The sequence below is a fragment of the Trachurus trachurus genome (assembly GCF_905171665.1).
Source record: "Trachurus trachurus genome assembly, chromosome: 5".
Classification (NCBI taxonomy): Eukaryota; Metazoa; Chordata; class Actinopteri; order Carangiformes; family Carangidae; genus Trachurus; species Trachurus trachurus.
Window position 1 is genome coordinate 10,286,477 of NC_139896.1, and position 23,551 is coordinate 10,310,027.

At 39.4% G+C, this 23,551-nt stretch overlaps 1 protein-coding gene across 4 annotated transcripts in view; it reads left to right on the top strand.

Annotated features, from left to right (window-relative positions):
- The window catches only part of slc2a9l2 (solute carrier family 2 member 9, like 2), a 100,787-nt gene that overhangs the window by 28,977 nt on the left and 48,259 nt on the right, over positions 1-23,551 (top strand). For all 4 annotated transcript variants that reach the window (XM_083971039.1, XM_083971041.1, XM_083971042.1 and 1 more), the window contains 3 exons: positions 5,183-5,315; positions 13,443-13,630; positions 17,163-17,273. In XM_083971039.1, the coding sequence (XP_083827165.1) occupies positions 5,183-5,315; positions 13,443-13,630; positions 17,163-17,273 (432 nt within the window). The remainder of the gene's footprint in view (positions 1-5,182; positions 5,316-13,442; positions 13,631-17,162; positions 17,274-23,551) is intronic.

Genomic DNA, 23,551 nt, shown 5'->3' on the forward strand with positions numbered 1-23,551 from the left:
CATGTTTTGTTTTCCCTTCCAGGGAAATGTAAATCTCACACAGAATAGTAGCTCTCCTCAAAATATAAGGTGGACGGCTTTCATGTTTTTAAGAATGGGACAACACCCACCTGCAAGACCCAATAGTCAAACTGCTCTTCAAAGAGGGTATCAGAGAAAGAGGCTTACAGAGAAGGTGACACTCATTACTAACAGCTACAGGCAGGGGGATGATGGGCTTTTCTTCTGATCCTGGTATTCCAGCGGCTGAGATTCTGGTGACGTGAGGTTTTTACCAATAGGGTTTTCATTTTTAGAGAATGTAATGTGGAAATGGGGCCGTGTTTATCTTATTCACAGATATACAATAACCCCAGATATGTTTTTTTATCTAATGGTCAGGCTAATGGGCCATGACTAGAATAAAAGTATGAAGGGGAAAAATGGTTATTTTCCCCCTCGCTCAGTTAGATACCTGAGGGAGAACCATCTTCATACTTTTAGGAGTTTAATAGTCTGAGATGTAATACGTTATTGAACCGATAAGAAATGCCTTCAAAGTCAGGTAATTCACAAGTTTCTGTCCTGTGTTACTCAGGTGAGTGACAGTCCATTAAATTCAGTTGTCCACTATAGATTTTTTGATATACAGTATTATTATTAACATTAAAAAAATGTGATCCATATGATTTTTCTGTTACCTCTATCTCACACCATCTCCTCTTTTTTGTTATATAGTGGAATTCCTGCAACAGCGATTCATGAAATCCACATTATCCTTTGTTTCGTTCCTCTCTGCCTTACACAACAAAGATGTGTTGCATCTTTTTGCTTTTGTTCAGTCCCAAATGCCAGTGTGCACACTCCGGCCTCTGTATTCTCACCAGAGATAATTGGAAAAACGACGAGGCTGTTGGAATGCAGCAATAAACCATTACTGTAATTGAGTGTCACTCTAAGTCATGGACGGGCCTTAGGAGCTGAGACTTCTTTCATCATCGGATGATTGGCTCAGAGCCAAACTCAACCAGGTTCCCTCGTTACAAAATGATACAGGCAGACACAATAAGATGAGCATTTAGTTTAGAGTGCAGACAACACTGTGTGTGTGTGGTCCATGTCCTGAACCACATACTTGATACTTGTTTGTGTCCTCATGTTGTTTGGAGCTGAATTTGTTCACACACTCACATTAAAGGGACTTTTCTCCTTACGGGGACAAAAAGCACGTCCCCATTATGTAAATCATACAATTTTCATGTGAAGATGTGTTTTGAGGGTAAATTAAGGTGTGTGTGTCTGTTTGCACATTTTAATTTTTTTTCCCACACCTGTAAATGATCAGTCTTAGTAATGACAATTAAGTGTAACTGCTAAATCACGTATTCTTTTCCAAGTTGTTAAGAAGTTGTATGTGAATGTAGGATTTTGCCAGCACTGCCTCCTCCCTCTGTTTGTATTACAGTATGTCGTCCATGCTGTAAACATCCTATGATTAATCTTTTAATTTAATTTTGGCTAGAATGGCGATAAGAAAAAAAAGATTTGTGAGTGTGTTCCATGTTAGCAATCAGTGCAACATTGGAGAAGACAATTATATGGATAATAAAAAATGATTTCTTCCACATAACACAGAGGACAGAAATCAATGCTCAGAACATGAATTAGATTCTTTGTCTGTCAGAGCACCCTGTGAAGAGTCTAATCTGAACACCCACTCTCATCTCCAGCTGTGATAAGACCCACAGCTCAGCGTCGGTGAGACCTTGGGATTGTGCAGAATGCTTACATTTACGCGGCACACATTGGATTTAGTGCACGGAGGATCATGGTGCAGAGTTGGACTGTTCCCAGTGTAGATAAGCCTGTTTTACCAATTACAGGCTAAAAGGCATATATATTTTCCATAATTGTAGAAGAATCTCTAACCCAGAAACGTACGTAAGTCAGCTCAAAACTTCAAGGTAACTAGGTAATGAGTGAAGTGATACTCATCTCTTTCCATTCTCATTTTTTTTAACCATTTGCTTAATATCCATGTAAATTAGATTCCTAAGTGAGATGTGCTAATTCAGACACTTTTTTTCTGATATAAGAAGACTTTGATGCAATATTGATCTAGAAAATAGCATTTTTAGAGTTGAGTAATGAATATGGAGGTCTACAGTAAATCAGTAAATACTAGTAAAGTAGTAAATAATACCCTAACCCTAACCGTAGCCACATAGGCCATCAGAGCACAGGGCGAGGTGAACGAAGACTGAATTTCCATTGTTACCTGTGAATATGGAATAATTTACAGGTTTACGGGGAAAAAAAAGAGTCATTAAAGGATAATTAATGGCATTATTTAAAAAAACGTTTTACAGTCTCACATAAAAATCACTTTGTGAAGGTTAAAAAACTGAAACAGAGTTTTTATGAGTTGGCTGGCATTTCTCTCTGAAGGGCACCTCTCACTCCCAGTCTCTGCATAATTACATAGAAATATTCCCATCCCGTTTGCTAACATGAAATCATTAACACCAGATTTGTTACAGAGATTGAGCTCTGCTATCTTTCCTCGGAGGAATAGTTTATATAAGTGGACAGATGTGATGGAAGTCCTGTGAGCTGCAGAGATCCAGCGTATCTGTGCTACTTGGAGAAAACCTGTACTTAGTGACTTTGTGACACTAAGGTTAGGGCTGTTAACACCTTCCATGTTACATTTAATTTATCCTCTAGTCTACTCCATGCTCTGACCCTGGTTGTTATGGCAACTGATGTTGGGACCTGGCCAATTGAATGCCATGTCTTCCCTTTGCCATCTTGGAATCAAACAACTGTTGCAGCCTAATCCAGGTCCTGCATCTTTTCAGAGGCTGCGTTTAAAGCTTGGTGGCACCACAGCAGTGAGAGTCTGTCCCATTTCAAAGGACTTATTATTTTTCCTGGGCAACAAAAGCTCCAACAAGTGAATCCTTCATGGCTATCAAGCCTATCCCAAGATTCATTTTGTGCCGATAATGAAAATGATACGGCAGCAAACGAGGTCCGTCAGGGAGCCAGGAGGAGTACACTTTTAAATGTAGTTATTGGATTTCAGCCTCAGTTGAACAGCAGATACCACAACTGATAGAATAGAACAGCCTCAGAAGTTGTGTGTTGTCCAGGCTGTTTGATTTTGGTTCAGTCTTCACGGTCTATGAAGAAATTACAAGCACATGGAAAGCCTTCAACTGAACATAAAACATGTTAATAGCATGTAAAATGAGATGGAATAATAATAGATAAGTATCTAATTAGAGATCATGTATGTTTTCCCTATTTAACCATTAGGATTTTTCTGGGTCTTTGTGTTAAAGTGTGTAACTGCGTGTCACACACCATTAACAATGACTGTGTGATGTCAGGTCAGTGACCTTTACTGATCCTCCCACTGCTCTCATCTTTAATAACAAGCCAAGAGAGATTGTCACGTTTGCCCGATTTCTTCTTTCAGTACATCCAAGAAATGTTTCGCAATCAATCCATTACAGTGAAGTGATATGCTAAAGATATCTCGTACTGATCCAGCCCATATTATAGCTTAAATGTTCTTAATGGAGCTGAACATGCCCAGCTGAGAAATCCATTCATAAAATGATGTTTCTCTTTTTCCTGTCTTCCAGTCCATTACTCTGGTCTGGTGCAACAGTCTGCCACAGGGGCTGAAATCTAAATTATCCATCACAACTGCAAATACTGTAGCTATATGTATATTTGTGGACTTTCCCCCAGTAGAGTTGTACCAGAGAGCACTCCCAGATGCCGAGAGCATTGAAGGTATTTGATATTCATCCCAATCTCCATCTGTAAACGACGTGCACCCCAGATCCATGGCCTATATCTTCTCTATCTCTAAGGGCTTCAAATTTGAGTTGGGATAAATAATTGAATAGGTTTCATGTCCTGTACAAAATACACTTGTAATTATGACAACTTAAGTCAGATTATTGGGGTAATGTTTATGCTGCTTTCAAAATTCATAGATGTTGTAGATGTTGACATTATCTCCTAGACATGAAACTTTTCAATCAACCCAAACTTTCAAAATATATATTTTTTTCTGTCCTCAATGCAGGTATTGGATTCTATATTAAGATGTGCATTACTCTTTGGATTTGATATAACAGGGTAAAAAAAAGTCTAAGGGCTGATTGATCAACAGAAGATAGGGTGGTAACGAGGCTCCTCTCACATTAATACCACAGGGGATCATGCATCTTGCTTGTGAGTGTCAATTTTGATATCTGTCTAGGTGAGAAAACATAATCAATTTCAACAGTTTTGTTTATTTCCTGGGGGAAATGGGTCCACCGTTTGGTATTCAAAGTTGTTGTTGTTGTTGTTGTTGCTGTTGACTGTCAATCAGTATATTCAAGAAAAAGCTGGGTTGGACCTGAGTGGATGATTATAAAGTATTGTGTGTATAGCATACATAGTGAATGCCAAACTGTAATGCTGAAATGTTTGTTTTGAATGAGGCCAGACGTTGACATCTGTGAGTGAGTAGCAGCTGTATTTTCCAGGAATGATGATTTAAAATCCAAAGTTATTTAAACTTCACTCTTTGCTGTTGTCAGCTATGTTTTGAAAAGCTGTCTATAGAAAGGGCCATATTTAAAACAGCTTCCCTTAATCTACCAATCTCTGATAGATATTTAGATACATATTAACCTAAACCTACTCTAAATTAATCTACTTTTTTTTTTTAGCTATCTAACAAGAATTGTTCATTTATTATAAGGAAGGAGCCAAAAATCTAAAATCACAGCACATTTACAGTCTTATTGTTATTCATCTGTTAGGTTGGATTGTTTTCCCCCTTTTTTTTAAATTGCTTAACTAGTCCACAATTTGTAATTTACTTTTTTAATGGCAACATTGTCTGATAACCAATTATCACAAACAGCCAGCCTGCATTTAACTTGAACTTATTTTGCTCAAGGAGATATATGCATGAAGAAATGTATAGCATGAAGACCATGGGCCTTATATAATGGGTTTTCATATTATGAACATTTCCATAAGCTTATAGTCTGTTTATTGTATTAAAATAATAATCGTCACTGCTGGAACATGATGAAGCGTTATACAACAGCTGTAAAATAGATTGGTCTCTTAACTTCTCTCTGTCTGAGGCTTTGATCTAGTTCTTTTGTTGATGTTTTGACGTCAGGAGTCCAGGTGGAACTTCCTGTTTACCTTCCTGGCGGTGCCTGCATTACTTCAGCTCTGTGTGCTGCCCTTCCTCCCCGAGAGTCCTCGCTACCTGCTGATGGAGAAGAGGAATGAGGCTGAAGCAGAAAAAGGTAAGAAACATAACACTGAGTTTCACTGACATATAGTCTACCACTGCCACACTTAGCTCTGATGTGTCAAATTTGTGCTTGTTACATTTTCCACTCACATCCACACACGTCTGGAGTTTGATAAAATGATTCCACAGTGGTAAGAGTGTTGCTGTGCCATTTTGCACAAAATACCATATAATATCCACACTGCATTGATAGAAGTGTTCATCAAATCCAGAGACTCCACTCACGCATGGCTTGCCCATTGTGGAGATTTATGGCTTTTACAGAAGTTTATATGTCCTTGCCTCCAGTTTCACAACTGAACTTCAATGTGCAAAACTCCTTTACGGGTACAGCTGCTACTTTTTCAAATCCGTCCTAAAACACTGAAGCAAGTTTTACTCATTCAAACTATTTTTGTGCCAGATATTATGTCAACATAAGGTCGTATCGCAGGGGCTAAAAAAAACAACCCGTGTTGTTAGGTTGGTGTACTTATTGATAAAGATTCATATTCTACACTCAATCATACTAAGTATAGAAAAGCTTTACTTTTGAATACTTTTCTTTTGAATAGCCTACTTTTTTGCCATCTATGTGCTTTTATTTGCATTTGACAAATGGCTCGATTAAAGATGTTAATGCATACTATGAATGAACCAATTCAGTAATGAATGCTAATATACACTTGTCACTCGATGACTTGGTGAAAAAACCTTTAACACTTGATAATTATTGGGAAAGGTCTGAAGCATCTTTTATTCTATGATTTCTCAGCAGATGTATAGATGTACATATATTTTATGTACATATATGTCCTTTGTCAATGCAGTTACATAATTATGACTCATACCTTGTTTTAGCGACTTTTTGCAACAGTTTATAGGAAAAATGTGAATTGATTTAGACCTGTGCTTTAAACTCTCAAATAATGTACCGTATATGCATTCTCATTAGTTTTTTTTTAAGTTTCAGAGACTGTATACGAAAAACTATAGCGTGATCTAGTCAAATGTTAAAAAGCAAAGGCATAAAACAGCATGGGGTAGAGGCATAGCTCAAAGTGCATGTGTTAACGAAGCATGTAGAAAAATGTGATGTCAGAAATGACTTTGATCAGATTTTCTCTGGGGTGTCTGGGGCTCTTTGATGTCTATGTCCATACATTATAGATGGGTTCTCTCCGAAGGATTAGTTCTTGTGTTCTATGTAGAATAAAACATCCTGTTTGTTTCTGAGCTCGAAGTTCAACAAGGCCTCACCGTCAGGCAACTTTTGATTGGCTATTCATTCTGCAGCAACATCGATTTTAGCAGAAATCCTGGACATATCAGTTTGAAAAACTTTTTACTTTCACTAAAAGTGATGCCTCCGGAACACATTTTACGTGTAGTATACTAGTAGAAGGGCTTGTCAACAGTCAGACTGCATTAACAGAGAGAAAACAATCAGGGTCTGATTATAAAATTGAAACCACTACATATGGTACAGTATGTATCACGTTGTAATAGCTTAATGGAGTCTGTTGTCCTGTCTGATTCATTTTGAAGATAATAACCTATTAAAAATATTTGATAGGAACAAACTACAACAAGAAGAATACATTATGCTCACAGGTGTCCTCTTTACATTTCAGCATAACACACACCAGTAAGAATTAATGAGGTACAACTTAAATTGCTGGAGGGACATTTCTCTCCAGTAGAAGGCAGGAAATGTACAGTAGAAGCAGTAAATTCCTTACGGAAGAGCCTTTGTATCTGTTTTAAAAACACATACAGGAGCTCTGAGTTGCTTTAAAATACTACTATGATGCCTCAGAAATCCTGAAATATGTTAATCTGGCATGGTATCCTGAGCATGTACATCTACAGTAACTGCATATGGCATGTTTATTTTTCACATGATGACATTTTAAACTTTCTGTTCTAAAATATTTAAATGCATTTAATAATTCACAGTTATATCCCATCTATGTTGTGTTGTGTCATCGACATGTGACTGAGTTTTAGTTTCTCATCATTAATCTTAAATGGAAATTGTAAAGTTTCACCAGCCACTCAGCAGTGTTGATAGACCCAAATCATGAATATGTATGTACTGTACTCTGATGTTCTCCAATACACTGTCCAACGAGTTGGGTGGAAAGAGCCACTCTCCAGTTAAAGGTCCACAAACTCTACCTAATCCCAAATAACGTGAACTTTATCAATTTAAATCCAAAGGCTCATGGATAAAATGTCAGTATCCATATATACATGTACATGTTATAATAAGTGTAAATGGGGGCTTAATGTCCTAACCAACTAATCTCACATAGCCAAGTCAGTCGCCACAGTTCTGTATCAGCTCAGCTTAACTTATGTGTGACACATACTTTTGAAGACTTTGCAACATTTCTTCAATCCAGAGTGTCTCAGTGGGCTCTGTGCCTATGAACTGGTTTAACATGCTGACAGAGGATAAATACAGTGTGTTTCAGTTTTGAAGAATCATTGTACGCTGATCTCTGATAGGAATTTTATTTCTATTGTGGAGTTCAAGGGTTTCTGAAAGTATTCTCAAGGCATTTGCACACTGATCTGATTTTTTTCATCCGAAATTGCCACACGTTGAACAACAGCATGTCGACATGTGTTGATCATGTTTATACACCGATTCCGAAACTTTTGTCCGTCATTAAAGGTGAGAGTTCGATTTTCTGCATTTTTTGCATCCGTGAAAATGCTTTCTGACCACTCACATCAGTGTTTCGAGGCAGTTAGATCCCGCTGAGCTGCCTGTGTGTGTGTGTGTGTGTGTGTGTGTGTGCGTGTGTGCCGGCTGCTGTTCAGGATCATGGAAATTGGTCGTCTTCTTTTTAATGTGTGTGGCTCCAGTAGAGCTAATAATCAAACTGGACCACTAACATCCTAAAATAAACTGTTGAAGTGATCATGATAATTCCACAGCTCATTTACAAGCAGGTCCCCTCGCTCTTGGCGTCTTTTTATTTCTCGACAAGTTAGAGGACCACAAAATCATCCTCACTGCGTGACGACTTTTGTCTCCCTGTCCGAAGATTGAAACAGAATATAAAAACGCATCGGACTCAGTATGCAAGGGGTCTGTGCGTAACGATTTTTGTCGGGTGACGGATTAAAAAAACGCATACGAACAAAATAGGGGTGGGCAAAAATATCGATATGGCAATATATCGCGATACGTTATACCGCGATACGATATCGATATTCAATATTTAAATATCGATTTTTTTTTTTCAAAAAAAAAAAAAAAAATTCAAAAAAAAAAAATTTTTTCAATTTTTTTTTTCAAATAATAAATCATGTTTCAGACCTAAATCCAATTGAAATATGTTGTTGTAACTTGCACTTGTATAAAATGGGGGCGGCGCTGTCTTATAATGTTACAGAAAATTATTTTTAAATACCATGAATGGAAAATTACATAAAACAAGTTGCTACTGACTTTTCAGTATCATAAAGCACTGTCTTGGTTTACATAAGACATGTTATTAATGTTCATGCACTTTAATGTCTCCAGCTGTACAGTGTTTATTCATTTGTACATTGTACAAAGTTTTGGAATAAATGCATGAGACTTTTTCCTTTTTATGTTTTTTTTTTCATTCACATATATCGTGATATATCGTTGATGAAATTTCTTGCAATATATCGAATATCGCAGATATCGTGTATCGTGATATTATCATTATCGTGGGCCAAATATCGCCACAGTATCGAATCGTGAGTTACCCATATCGTCCCACCCCTAGAACAAAACTCAGTGTGCAAAGGCCTTTACACGTACTGTGGAGTTCAACTGTGAATGTAACACACACAAGGTGCTTAACTGAAGTCATGGTACTGTGAATGTGAACAAATCAGCATTTTTATAGAGTGACTCAGACCTTCAGTTGTTGTTGCTGCCTGTAGGACAGAGTTTTACAAACTTTGTTGCTGATTAATGCCGTTGAAGATGAAGGTCTCTAATGGCATCTCTTTCATTGCAGTTAGTTGTCAATTTTAATTGTTAGAGGTGTTGAAATTTAAGGACGGTGTTTGTGCTTCTCTTGATGGAACACTTATTTTTAGCTGACTTTCTGTTTTTTGCCATCTGTCTTTGTTTGTAGCTGCCCTCGCCAAATAATAGTTCCAACCTTGAGTCTGTTAAGCGAACGAGATGCCAAGAAGAAAATGTTTTTTCATCCGTCTACCTTTTTAACCGAATGACAGAAAGAAAAGCAAGCAAGTACACACATTTTTATAAAACAAACAAGTAGAATTGACGCAGGACAAACGTCAACATGGTAAAAGAGTTTGGGAACATGCACTTACTTCATACTTTATGCCAGTGTTAGACAAGTGCTCGCAGTGACTGGCCGTGTGAAGAACTCCTTGAGGATGAGATGAGAGGTCGCTTAAAGGACATCCTGCCTAAATTCCCCTCACATCTTCCCAACGACATTTTGCTGGCACAGGTCCCAACAGCGCTGTAGATCTATTTTACTGTCTTGTGTTACAACGCTGTGGTCTGGGGAATTGTTGCCAACATATAAAAAAAAATCTAGAGAGGTGGCACTGCAGTGTCCAATCATCATCATCATCATCACAAAGTGTCAGACAGGAACAGCATGTTCTCTTGCACCCCAACTTGTCTCATGTCATGTCGAATATGTGCAGCAGTCGTGCCTTCCACTTAAAGGTCACAGAGGTCGCAGATGAAATGAGTTTGTGTACTAAAGGCTGTCAGTTTGATTGCAAAACTGCTATTAATTTTAGCGTTGCCTTCACAGCATCCAGGATTTCTGAGTTCTTCTCCCTTTTCACTACCAATGAATATAAAGCAGCACACATTTACTTTCTCCCCTGCTGAGACCAGAACTATAACTAAGAAAGTATGCCATGAAGTCTCATCTCCTCAGCTCACAAATCCAATCATAAGTCATCATGCATTACACCATGTGCTCGCCTCTTTTCTTTTCTCTCTATATTTGTAGGTGTCAGAATGGCTGAAGGCGCAGTGTCAAGGTTACTGGCCTTAGACTTAGAGTAGGAGCGTGGGATTAAATCCACCAGTCTTATTACTTTTTTGGCAGTGCTTCTTTCTGTTTCTTGACATTTGTTTTTCTGTCTCCAATTTTTTACCCCATCACAACACCAACTGTACTATATGATATTATTTTTACATCCTAGACATTTAATGACTGGACCTACCAGCTGAAATAAGGCTGGTGATGTACAATATTTTGGTGACTGGAAAGACAAGAACTAACAACCACAATAACAATGAACATGCTTAAATGCTCAAAAAGCACCTAAATTAGTTCCCTGCAGTCTCTAACAACAAGTGCAGTAGTTAATTTTGCAGTGGTAACATTCATCAAAACTACACTGGCCAGATGGATATTACGAACCCCGAATTACGAATTTACATTTGTGATCAAAGATGTACATTTAAATCTTCAGGGGAAATTCTTTGCTTTGATCTGAAGACTAATGCCAGCATTATCCTTTGAAATTAAGCTAAAATATCTCCATATTAGTGTTTTAGTCAATCTCTTTCAGAGCGTCTTCAAGCTTTGACCTTTTCACGCCTGTTTTAATCAGAATTAAGAAGAATTAACTCCCACATTCATGTTGTAGGATCAGGCTTTATATTCCTTTTTAAAGCTTCTTTGTTGTGCTGCATCTCTGCACCTTGTGGCACTGCAAGAGCTCAGGCCACCACAGCGACACAGAAAAGAGCCTCAGTCCTCCAGCAGGGAAAATCAAACAGAAAAAGTCGCTGTTGCACAGCCCACCATGTTCTCACAAACAAATCTATGTCAGGTCACGCTGCTGACACTGACAGCCTCAGTATGAATGTGGATTCAAGTGGGTTTCCATGTTTTTAGCCAGCAGGGGGGAGGGAAATTAGTCATTTAGGTGTGCAAATCTACAGACTAATCACCTACAGTAGAGGTAAGATAGAGTAGTAGTAGTAGTTAGGTTAAAGGTGATCATTTTATTAAACAAAGCCAATAAGGAAGATTATATTCTCAGTTAACGTTATGGTCACGTAAAATCAAGCTTTACCTTTGATTTACAAAACATTATACAAACTGTACAGTAGCTGGCAGAATAGTATATTGTTGTTAACTGATGACTTGATGGTGTCATTACTCATTCAAAGCATGATTCAGGGCTTAAGTTTTCCTTGTAGCAAGGATAACATGGGACTTCTGTTTGCTTATCATTAAAGCTATCGATTAAGTCGTTTGGCTCCTCTAACACCTCGTGGTATTTTTCAGTATTTGTTCATTTTGTATTTGGTGTCTTTGGTGACATTCCCGCCAAAATAATGGTGCGTTCCAGGCAACCCGTAACTCGTGTTTTACCGACCTTTTTTATTTTTATTTAACCTTTATTTAACCAGGCGAAAAATCATTAAGAACAGGTTCTTATTTGCAATGATGGCCTGACAAAAAGCACAAGCTTCTTGAGGGGAGAGGGGGAGAGGGCTGTGAAAAAAAGTACAAGTTAAAAAGTTAAAAAAAAAAAAACCTGTCAACTCGTACCAGTTCGATCTGGTACGAGTTCACGGTTCGGAAGTTACACCGGGCCATATGCCATTGAGGTGCCGGCCGTATCGTTGTAATAACGCAGAAATCCTCAAGGGGGTATACTATATAGCTTTAAGAGGTATGTGTGTTACAATTGATGCTATTTTACTCTCAAAAATCAGAGTATGTGTATTTAGTAGTGGTAGACTATTTGGATCACGCTCCCTTTTCTAAGCCTATACAGAATGTATCGTGACCCTTTGGGTGATGTAAATTTAAGTGGAACTAGTGTTTGGTTTGTCCATTCTGTAGAAAAACATGGCGGTGCAACATTGTAACCTTTGTGGACAAGGATTTTTTTTTTTTTATGTTTGATGGTTTTTTAGTAGAGGCACCATTCACATTCTGTTCACAGCTTGTATTTGTACCCACTCGCTAAACACATGTACACACCCTCCCACACACACAATCTTCATGCCATACAAATGTTGCACCGTGCAACCCTTGAGACCATGGTCCAGGCTTTGATATTCCAGCTCTGTCTATGGTAACAGTCCAAAGTGTGTGCGCCATCCAACACCCACATAATGGCCTGTTTTTTTTTAGCACTTCCTGTCCTGTTCCTGGTGTGAAGAGATTTGCTTTTCGGGGTTGTGTCCTTAACCTGTACCCACTTTGACTCCTCATAACACCAGGGATTCAACTTTACAGGATAAGGGATTAAAGTGAAGAAAGAAATGTCTTCACACCCACTTATTCCCTCTGGTGCATCACATTCAAGTGGTCCAAGTTCAAACAACGTTCAGCTGGCTAGACGGCAGATAACTGCCAAAAGCGTAGTTAGCTGTACACACACATCTAAACTGTGTGTGTATTTCTTATTTAAAGCTTTGTTAGACCTTGGGACTGAGAGAAGAAGACAACATTAGTCAGTCCTATGACAAGGTCAGTGTATCTGACATTACCAGTGGGATAACACAACAACTGCAGGGCACTGTCAAAATATAAAGTAAATCCCATAAAAATAGATGCTATGGAATAGATTTGCACTTGTTTGTGGCCAATACAATGATTCAAGGTTTGTCTGCATTAAGCCAAAGTGACAACAGTGTAATGGAACATTTAACCTCCTTAAATCAAAGTGGGTGTCAGACAGACAAGGCTGAGTAATATTGTGTTGATGAATGTTGCTTCCCAACGGAGCCGTTTACACTGAGAACAAGACAGGAGCTGAGCGTTGCCTGTTACCGGTCGTGACTACTGTAGCTGTGGAATTGTCTTGTTAACAAACACATTAATTGTTCTCAGCCACACATGTTGCTGTGTTCTTGAAGCCCGACAGATGTGTTGAATACATTTACACATTAAACATTTGTAAAGTCAGTTTCAATAATTCAATAATTTCAATAATTCAAAATGTCATGTAAATGCTGCTCATTAGCAGTTGTACTAGTTCAGATTGGTGTGCATGAGGACCTGAATTATTGTTTCAGTCCTCCCAGCTGATCCCACTGAGACTAGGCTTCACCGTTTGCAGCACGGTGCTTGTAGATAGATTTTTTTAACCCAGTGTTGGTGCGTGTGTGTCTGTGTCTCAGCTTTCCAGAGGTTTTTGGGGAAGAAGGACGTGTCCGAGGAGCTGGAGGAGGTCCATGCAGAGGCTCGGGCTCAGGACAACCTACACACCATCTCTGTGTTACAGCTGCTGAAGAATCCAGCTGTTCGCTGGCAGCTCATCACCATCATCATCACCATGGCGTGCTATCAGCTCTGTGGCCTCAACGCTGTAAGCTGCAGCTCTCATCTAACCTTTGTCTGATTTTGGACACTTAATTTAAACTAAAGTCAGGAATGCATTTTTTAGATTTAGAAAATAAACACGGAAGGGCAATATTGGATTATATCAGTATTTACTTTTAGTGCAGACATTGTCAAGATCAGCTACAGATGATGAAGATGCTCTGTCACACCTGCAGTCACACTTCTACCCAGTCAATTAGTTTTGAGCCTTGGTGGACAGAGCAGTGACAGAAGAGTATTTTCTCTCCTCCTCAAGAGACTCAAACAAGACAGAGAGTCTTTGTGCTGCTGGGAGCCACTTTCACAAATATTGACTTTGTGCAATGGATGAATTTCGATGCCTCAGACAAAGTAGTCTACTTTCTGCTATACAGTGAATTTGGATTAATCAAGATGTTTACTGTATCTACATACACATTAGTCTAATCAAAACAATACAAGCCACATACAGCAGTTCAGCAATAAAAATTCAAATTAAGTGAAAATAAACAAAGTGCTGCAATCTCTATAAACTCTTTCCATCCGCCCCGGCTCTTCCCATAACTATGTCAGAAAACCCACAAATTATAAGCCATATTTTCCTGTGCTTTGTTGTTGGGCACTGTTGCTCAGTGCAGGTGTTATTGATCATTACCATGGTAACTTGCTCTTAAATATTAGGAGTCTGCCTCGGGGTAAAGTTTATAATGGATTTGGCTTGAAATTTGTCAATGTTTGTGAAAGGGCCTGACTTGCATGAGACTAATCTATGGAAATTAAAACTGACCCAAAACTATCAGACACCAGACCAGACCATGCAGAACCTGCCCAGTTCAATATTAAGACGTGTTATCTGAGGGAAACAGTGCAGTATACTTAAAGCTGCATTATTAGATAGTTTTGGACACATTGGGGGAAACAAACCTAGTTGAAAACAGCACTGACATATTGTTATCTTAACACAATAGATAAAGTTAATGGGTGATTATGTATTTCCAGCATACTTTTAAAAATCATCAGCTACTGTTTGTGTGGCAGTTTGACACATAATACAGTTAACGGCTTATCCGCTGGGGTGTGCTGTCCTATCACGGTCATCGTCACTGTCACAGCCCTGCACGTCAGTGGACCAGGTGTGGCAGCAAATTGCGAACAGTGTCCCTCTGGGCTTGTGCACAGAACACAGGTGTATAAGACCCGGTGGGCATCGGGAGGTCACTGTGAGTCACTCTGTCCTGTGTACGTTGTGGACAGAACAAGATGTTTAACCATAACCATCCTCTTTGAGTGATCCCACTGTTTCTGGTCTATAGGGGCCAAAAATACCACTACCAGTGGAGAAGAGTTGGTGCTTAGTGCAGCCATCCACCACCTAAAAGGACAGAGAAAAACCAACTCCTTTGAATTCCAAGGGCAGAAACCTAAACAAATGGCAAAAGCTAGAAATTAAAGGTTCATCAGTCATTTCATTAGTGAATTTACAAAGCATCAGCTGGTTGGAAAAAAGACGTTTATCTGGAACTAACCAACTCACACAGTATTCTGCCAGACTGCCACACAGACAGGCTCTACAATGCACTGTATCACTCTGCCTATCAGCTGTTTGGATCAGCGTTGTGTGGAAGAGGCGGAGTGATACAGCGCGTCACAGAGCCTGCCTGTGTGGAGGAATACTGAGTGAGTTGGTTAGTTCCTGATAAACCAGCTGATGTGTTGTAATTTTTTACTTTATATCGTACTCTTGAACTGGTGTATTATGTTGAGACGGGACTTCTCGTAGGCTGCGAAGGTACGCTGATTAATTGTCCCTCATTGACAGCCGTTTACTGCCTGTGTCTCGGTGCAGCACGATGCGCTGGTATTTCTCAGTGGAGGGGAGCAGAGACCTTTTATGAAAAGCTGGACTATCCCTTCAAGACGGGCACTGCTTATACTGACGCCTCTGTAGAGCAGAAAGTTGACCTCCTGTCCTATTGGAAAAGGCAGCAGGTCAAACATCCTGTTAGAGAATATACTGTCAAGGAGGAAACAATCAGGTCTTTTTGAAACGAAACTACACTGGATATTCACCCTGCAGTACTAGGCTGGACATGCAAATGGATGTCAGCTCGTCTCTAAATGTATGCGTCGGGTGAATATCATAAATAATATGTGCTTAAATTTCCATGATAGAAATTGATAGATAGATGGACTTATCAGGGATATGCAAGAAGCCTAGAATTCACAAAGCTCATTTAGATTATCATGGGTATGAACTTGTCTTCATTTACATATAAACACATAGGAATGTAATTTAGATCACTCTGGAGGTCTTCATTATGACTGACGTGGACTATTCTCTCCCCCATCACCAATAATCAGTCAAATGATTCTTGCAAATATCTAGTCTGAGTCTTAAGTGAGAAATATTCACAGTTTCAGCTCATTGTTATTTCCTACAATAGCACCAAGGTTTTGTGCTTCGTGTTTTGTGACCATTGAACAGAATGGTGCACGCGATAGGTTGAGAGAAGAAAACAGTGCAGAGAAGTCGGCAAGCCAGTGAGCTCCATATGTTCAGCATGTGTTGCATCCAGACAGTTTGTCAAGTCGTGACTCTTCACTTGAGGTTTTTCACATTATGAAAGGCTGCCAGGTTTCAAATCTTGATTAAAGAAGATCAACCATCTGGCTGTTCACTTATCAAATGCTACATCACTTAAAGTACTGTATGTATGGGAAGGTCCTGTTCTTCACCTGCTACACCAAGCAGTGCAGTGAGGTAGAAGTGGTTCAGATGTTCCTCTGAGAGAGATTTAAAAATATCTTTCCAGTACTCATTCAGCAGTGGACAGGTATTCCCTGTGGAGTTTAAACCTCACCTATAGGAGACTCACCTTAGGATCCATCTTAGAAAGCCTCTCTTCAGAAAGATAAAGGAGAAACCCGTTCTCACACAACTTAGAACACAGCATGTGGTATTGCTCGGTGAAGAAGGAAACTGAGGAAAACCATACTTATAATATAAAGGCAGATCTGGAGGCAGGTGTAAAATCAAGAATTGGAGAGATTGTTTCTTTCTTGCAGATGATAAGCAAAAGAGGTAAAGACACAGTTGTATACAGTAGATGCGTCTCATTGCCTTTGGCCTTCTATGGTTTCAATGAGTTTCTATCTTTTTGTTAGGGTAGGAATAGCTAAAGCTGATCTGAAGGAAAAAAAGAGACACGACGTCCTCACATTTTCAAAGAATTAAATAGGTGAATATTTTATAAAGCCAAGATGATGTGAGTGATAAGAATCAAAAGGCAAGACCATCCCTCCCCCTGTGTATTGATCTTTCCCAAGAAAGTTTTTCATGTTTGATCTCAACTTATTAGTAGATAATAAAAGTTTAGGTTCAGCTGTTTTCAACCTGCATTTTACAAAAGTATTCAAATGCTTACAAGCCCTAAAGCTGGCAAGATGGCCTAAATGTCTGCAATGAAGCCTATATACTGTGTATCTAATTGTCCAACATAAAAGACGAGTGACATTTTGTTTTGCTTTTTTTCTTGCAGATCTGGTACTACACCAACGGGATCCTCAGGGAAGCGGGCTTTGCTGAGAACCTGCTCCCCTACATCACACTGAGCACTGGAGGTATAGAGACGTTAGCAGCCATTATCTCAGTAAGTATCGCAGCTAAAAACATCAACCAAATATATCAGGTTATGGGCGTGTTCAACAAAAAAGCAAAGTGGAGTTAACATTCACAAAATAGATGCTGGACTTCAGAGGTGGTCTTTATGGCTATTAAAACTCTCTTGTATTTTAAATAACAGTCTTTTTTTTCTATGTTTTGTAATCAGGTCTTAAAGATTAGTCTCCCCAAATAGACACACACGGGAACCAGATGTAAAAGCAAAGATCTGACATGTGCAGAAAAGGGAATTCAAGATCAGCCATAATCCGACTCCTTGTCACCAAAGTTAGCTGATGTGGAGGAGCCTCGTGAATGAAAGCTACTCAAACAGCAGGAGTTCTTCCCGTTCTGGCACCTGATCTGTCACTAAATGACTGAGCAGAGAGCTCTTTGCAGCACCAGAGGGGTAATTTGCTGCTGAGACTCTCTGATGACAGCTTGTTAGGCAGTTTCTGTAGTATTTTACTCTTGAGCATTATAGCGAGGAAGGGCTTGACATGCAGTGATCACTCTACACAACACATCAATGAAAATCTGAAACCTGCATGAAAGTAGAACTGCTATTGAATGCCAATCTTCTGACACCCATATCCACCCACCCATACAAATATATCCTGTTTACCCAGATATAAGTGCTGTTGCAGTTTGGAAACATCTGATCTTCCACGTTATTCTTCTTTTGAATTGTCAATCACACCTAACTTACACTTTGTTGAGGGTACACCTGGATGTCGTTTGAGTGTCTTTATGTTGATTTCAATCACAGCTTCTGTTCCCATCAACTGCTGTAAACTCATAAGGCCCTGATGGACTTAATGCTTTGAGGTTATGGTAAATTAAATAAGTTGTAGTATTGCTCAGCTGTAGCACTTCCGTAATCAATATTGTTGTACCCAAAGTAACACAATCACTCACGGCTGCACGCACGTTCAAAACATTTGTTTCATCTGCGCATGTAAACACTCAACCAGTTTACTTTGAAGATTTCAGCTTGAGTGTACAGTATACATGGGTTACAAACAGATTGATTTAAACCAAACCTATTTGAAACCGTTTAAAACTGTCCATGTGAAACCACCTACTGAGACCCGAATTTCTGAGGGAGCTCAAAGAAAAACTCCTACTCAGTTTGGTCAAAGGCCTTTGCAGTCATCTAATGAGATGAGATGACTGCCTCAGGGACCAGCAAAGAGCGTGGACATTGAAGAACCTGCGAATGTTAGAAAATGAGTAATGTGCTAGTGACATTAGCCGATTGGATCCATTAACTGTAGGGTCTCTGTCCTTCTTGAGCAAAAGTGTAATGGTTGCTTATGGAAGAGAAGCGAGTCTCTTCACAGCTTGTGCTTCATTATCTTTTTAAAGCTATGCTGTAAAGCCATTGGGTCCTAGATTCTTGCCATCCTGCAGAAAGACAAGTGCTATGTGAATCTCTTCTAGTTCTATCGCAGATCTAGTTCAGCAATTTTATCTCATTCAAAATGGGCTAATTTCAGGCTTAAAATTTGGTTGATGCATTCATCAGATGGAGATTTAGGGTAGAGTTGTATTGGAATTTCTGCTCTCTCTGATGTCCTATTTTAAAATTAGAAAAATGTAGATGAAGAAGCAACAAAACAGAAAGTTAAAGCTGTATTCATAGAGGTTAAGGCTATACGTAAAAGCAAAACTGATATGGCTGTCATAGTACAACATTAACATTGCCATATGAGGCATCATGCAGCTTGAGTGCACTGAGTTCATCAGATCTTTCAGGGTGAAAATGGTCTGTTTATTGGGCAACTAAAGCAGAAACACTGCAGATTGTCAGAATTTTCCTTTTGGCATTTTCATATCCCATTCCACCTCTGCATCTTTCCTTAATTCAAACATCACACAACGGCTAATTACAATCTATTTTTGTCATTCTCCTCGGCATGAGCATATTCCAGTCTTTGATCTCGAGCCTGACATCTTTTTGGGACTCTCGCAGGAATATCACTGGTGAAAACAGAGAGTGTGAAGATGGGATGTGATGATGGGAGAGATTTTCACTATTCAGCACGTGATTGGAAAACTATTTCATTTATTCTCAACATCTGTCAGCTTTTTTTTGTTTTCTTCTCTCTGCTCCGTCGGCTGGTTTTGAGTTGGTTTCCGGTTGCCACCTGACCAGAGAATGACGATGGATGTGGACTTGACGATGCATGGTTCAGACACCACCAAAGTGCTGAGTCACAGTAAGGGAAGATGGTGCAGAGCAACAGTGTAAAGACAAATGTATAACCCTGACAGAGCTTTTGGACTAGTCTAAATTGTCGTCTTCTTTTGAGTGACAGTTTTAAATCTCTGTCCTCTGTTAGATGTGCAGAGGTGAACACAATAAGTTTCCTGGCAGTGTTTTCAGTATTTGGACAAAAACCTTGCACTATCCTCGGTGCATTGCAGTCACTGCACTTTTCTGAATTTTCTTTCAGGAAGTTGGAAAAAAAAATGTCCATGTAAAATAATGATAATAAAGAAAACATTACCATGGCCCCCAGATTCCCAGTCCTCAATGCTGCTTTCTTAACCAGGGAGGACATGATACTGGAGTGAAGATCTGCCCATGTGTTGCCCTGTGTTGCTTTGATCTGTGGCAGTTAGACGACCCCACAGCGTCGTAGCTGCAGGCGACTCACTTCAAACAGCAGCATGAACTCTTCAGATATGAGTTTTCCCGGCAGCCAAACAGTATCTGCCCATCAGCCACAGTCAATTCAACACCCTTCTTGTTCTTCCGATAATGAGCCACTGGCTGTTTGAGTGGCGGACACCAGGCAGAAGTGAATGAATTAAATTCATGTTCTGGTCAGTTTCAGAGGTGAATCATGTTAATCAGTCAAGTACTTACTTGCCGTGCTTTTTTGTGTGTTCATGAGATGACCATAAGGTGCAAAGTTAGAAAAAAAAAAAAAAAAGGCAAACACGTACAAGACACACATTTCCTTCGGGGGAAATACTGAACGTTTGACATCTTTCATTTTGAAAGCAGTTTTCAAGAGTTTCAGACCTGTGTAAATGTTTCATCAACACAGGTCAACAGATTCCATTTGTATGAGCCTCATGTTCACAGTCAGGGACACTTTGACATCAGATGAGAGAGATGTAATTCATTTGTGGATTTAGGGACCTCAAATATTTATGACATTAAAATCAAAGCTCTTAAATGTAACTTTAAAAGTTACAGAAGTGCAAACACTTCAAAGGTGAAGTTTAATCCCTAAATCCCGCTAAAGGTGCTTCCTAATAGGAAAAAAGTAAATGCACCACATTGTGGCTGTAACTCTAATCTTATTACATCAGCATTGCCAGATTTTAAATGAAGAAGTAGCTACCAAAGAAAACTCAAGCATATGTAGGGGTCACCTGCAAGATCTGCCCCTCCCTGTAAACGCGTACATGGAAATCTGTGAGGAAAGATTAGTTGGCTTTTTGCATTCTGCAGTTTGGTGTTAATGAGTTTTGGGAGTACTCAGGCATCGGGTGCACTCAGAAGACACCACCTTTCCTCATGTTGGTCTGTAGGGAAATTAAGATTTGCTTCATGATAGCAGACGAGACAGAGGAAGAAGGCCGTCATTTATGGATTCTTGTGTGAAGATCCCATTGTTATGTGACATGTTATATTAAATAATTTGAAATTAAATAATTGTACCTGCACTGACGAGATGGGGCTCTTTAAAGTTGATATACAACCAATGAAACATATTATCCAACGTTACTGTGCTGCAAATTTGCAATGCCTAGCTAATTCACCACTGATGCACCAATCTTCAACAATCATGGTGTTCAGATTTAATACTCACATGGTATGGAGCTGAATTTTCATTAAAGGAATTTGCAAAGCAGCTCTTTTCAGTGTCTGGAATCACTGGAGTCAGTTCATTGAAAAGATTCAATTCAGTACTTGACCTTACAGTAGTTCACTGAGCTGTAACTTGGACAAACTGATTCTCACAGTTCAAGCCTCTGACAATCATTGAGGACTCGTGTTCACTGTGTAGTAAGGTCATTTGCAGAACATGCACTGCTTCTTCATTGTGAATCCCTCTGTGTGTGTGTGTGTGTGTGTGTGTGTATCCCTAAAAATGAATCAGTGGCTTGAATCACCCAATGAGTGGGTGCGTGTTTCCCTGCTCGTTCGCTCAACTGAACTGAGATGAATGGATCTTTTCAGGAAGTGATTCAGTTTCGGTTTATTCGCCCCAAACTTTCAGTCTTTCCAACAAATTGTATGCCTGACGTGATGCCTGACGAGACAGTTTTGATTGTGGGTCCTCATATGAATGTATTCTGCATTTTGGTAACTCACCCTGAAATTGACTGCACCTACAGTATGTCTGAGGTGAAGCAGGGACTGTGGAGCCCAGTATAATTGTTATGTGAATTAGATTTCATTCTTTTCTTTCTTTTTTTTTTCTTTTCAACGTCAAAAAGGATGAAAGTGCACATCTTTTATTCAGCATGTGTCAGTGATGGCACCAGGCCTGTCACTTTGCACCACGCACAATGAAAACAACATGAAACAGAATATCTGAATGGCTTTAACTGGCCAACATCATAAAGAAAATGTCCTCAACAGGTCTTTGCAGTAAATGGTTTATTTGATAATTGGCCAAATGTTTATGCCCGAATTCTGTAACGCAACATCACTGAACTCTAAATACAGGCCAGGCTTCTCCTTGGAGCAGAGCAACCAAATATTATCTCGTCCCAGGCTAATTTAACACCCTCTGTTTTCACCAGCTTATTAGTGGGATCTTTAAGTCGCTAGTGGCACTTTTGCACCTCTCTGGTACAAGGGCATCGGTTTCTTGTTGCAGTTAACTTGTACGATAAAAGAACGGCTCCTCTCGTCCTTTATCTGACACCAGGATGTAGTGAGCACAGGAAATGCCACAATATTTCCTGATTCCTTCAGATTATACCCACTAACTGGTGCATAAATGGTGCAGGTCATCGTGTCCTGAGTTTGAAATCGTATCCTGAATTAAATGAAAGGTAGTAAAAACTAAGTAAAAATTCCAGTTTGATTCTTTCAGTGTTCCCATTGACAGTGCACGGGGTGTCTTACTTGAAAAACGTTTGGCGGACGTATGGGTGGTCGTCTGTCCCTTAGAAAGAAAAAAAATACAAAAAGGACATTAAGGTTTAGATCAGATTTGATTAATGTATCCATGTATATTAATGTATTCCACCCATCCCCTTTAATATTTAATAAATCATCTTTCAGCATGCAGTATGTTTTATAAAGTTTAGGGTGTATTGGCCGGATTTAGTGCTAGAAAGAAAAATGTGAGAGTGGCAAAAAAAAAAAAAGACATAAAATTGAGGTGGTAAATGTTTTGACGTCATCCGACTCACCACACAAACACCTGGGTTCAACTCTGACCCGGCCAACAGAGTTCTTGTTGTGTTGTTGTGTTGTTGTGTTGCGTCCTCCTTGTCTTCCCTTCCCCAGCCCAAACACATGAAGGTCAGGGAAGCTCTTAATGTGTTTGACCACAGTGACACACTGACAACCTGCTCCTGTCGCCGCAACATTGCATGCTGGGAAAAGCTGCTGCAGTAGTGACACTGAACAGAAATAGGTGTAAAATTTATGGGCTAGATGGATGAGTCACTTTCCAGAGAATTCCTGTAGTGGAGCCACAGTACAGATCAATTTTTACCATTTACAATAAGCTTGTTAGACTGACACTGCTCTCCGCTTTTGTTCTCCCACTGTAGATTAATGAGGTGAGTCATGCTCTTCCTAGTGTTGTAAGCATCTTCGCCACAATTCACAGCGCCTGCAGCAACTTTTTATCTGTTCACGTCTGTTCGCATCTGTTCATATCTTTCCATTGGCTTTGTATGCATTCACGCTGTTGTTGAATTTTGCATCTTATTAAATCTAAATGCATCATTAATCATTGAGCAAAGACTTGTTTAAACCCTCCTTAAGCTCTGTTTAACTCATTTACACCATTTTATAATCTCATTTTTTATTCAGTATATTGTGATTCTAACACGGCTATTATAAAACACATGTAAAGGGGAAAAAAAGAAGGGAAAAACAGGCATAATGTATGATTACTTAATGCACAATGCTCTCCACTGACCTCCTGCCCCCTTTTCTTGTGCCCTACTGGGCCCTCGCCTTTTAACTGCGGCACGCTTGTCACTACACGGCTGGCTAACACACAAGAACCGTGGACTGTGTGCCACCATTCATTAAATCATGCGCACGCAACTGTGTCG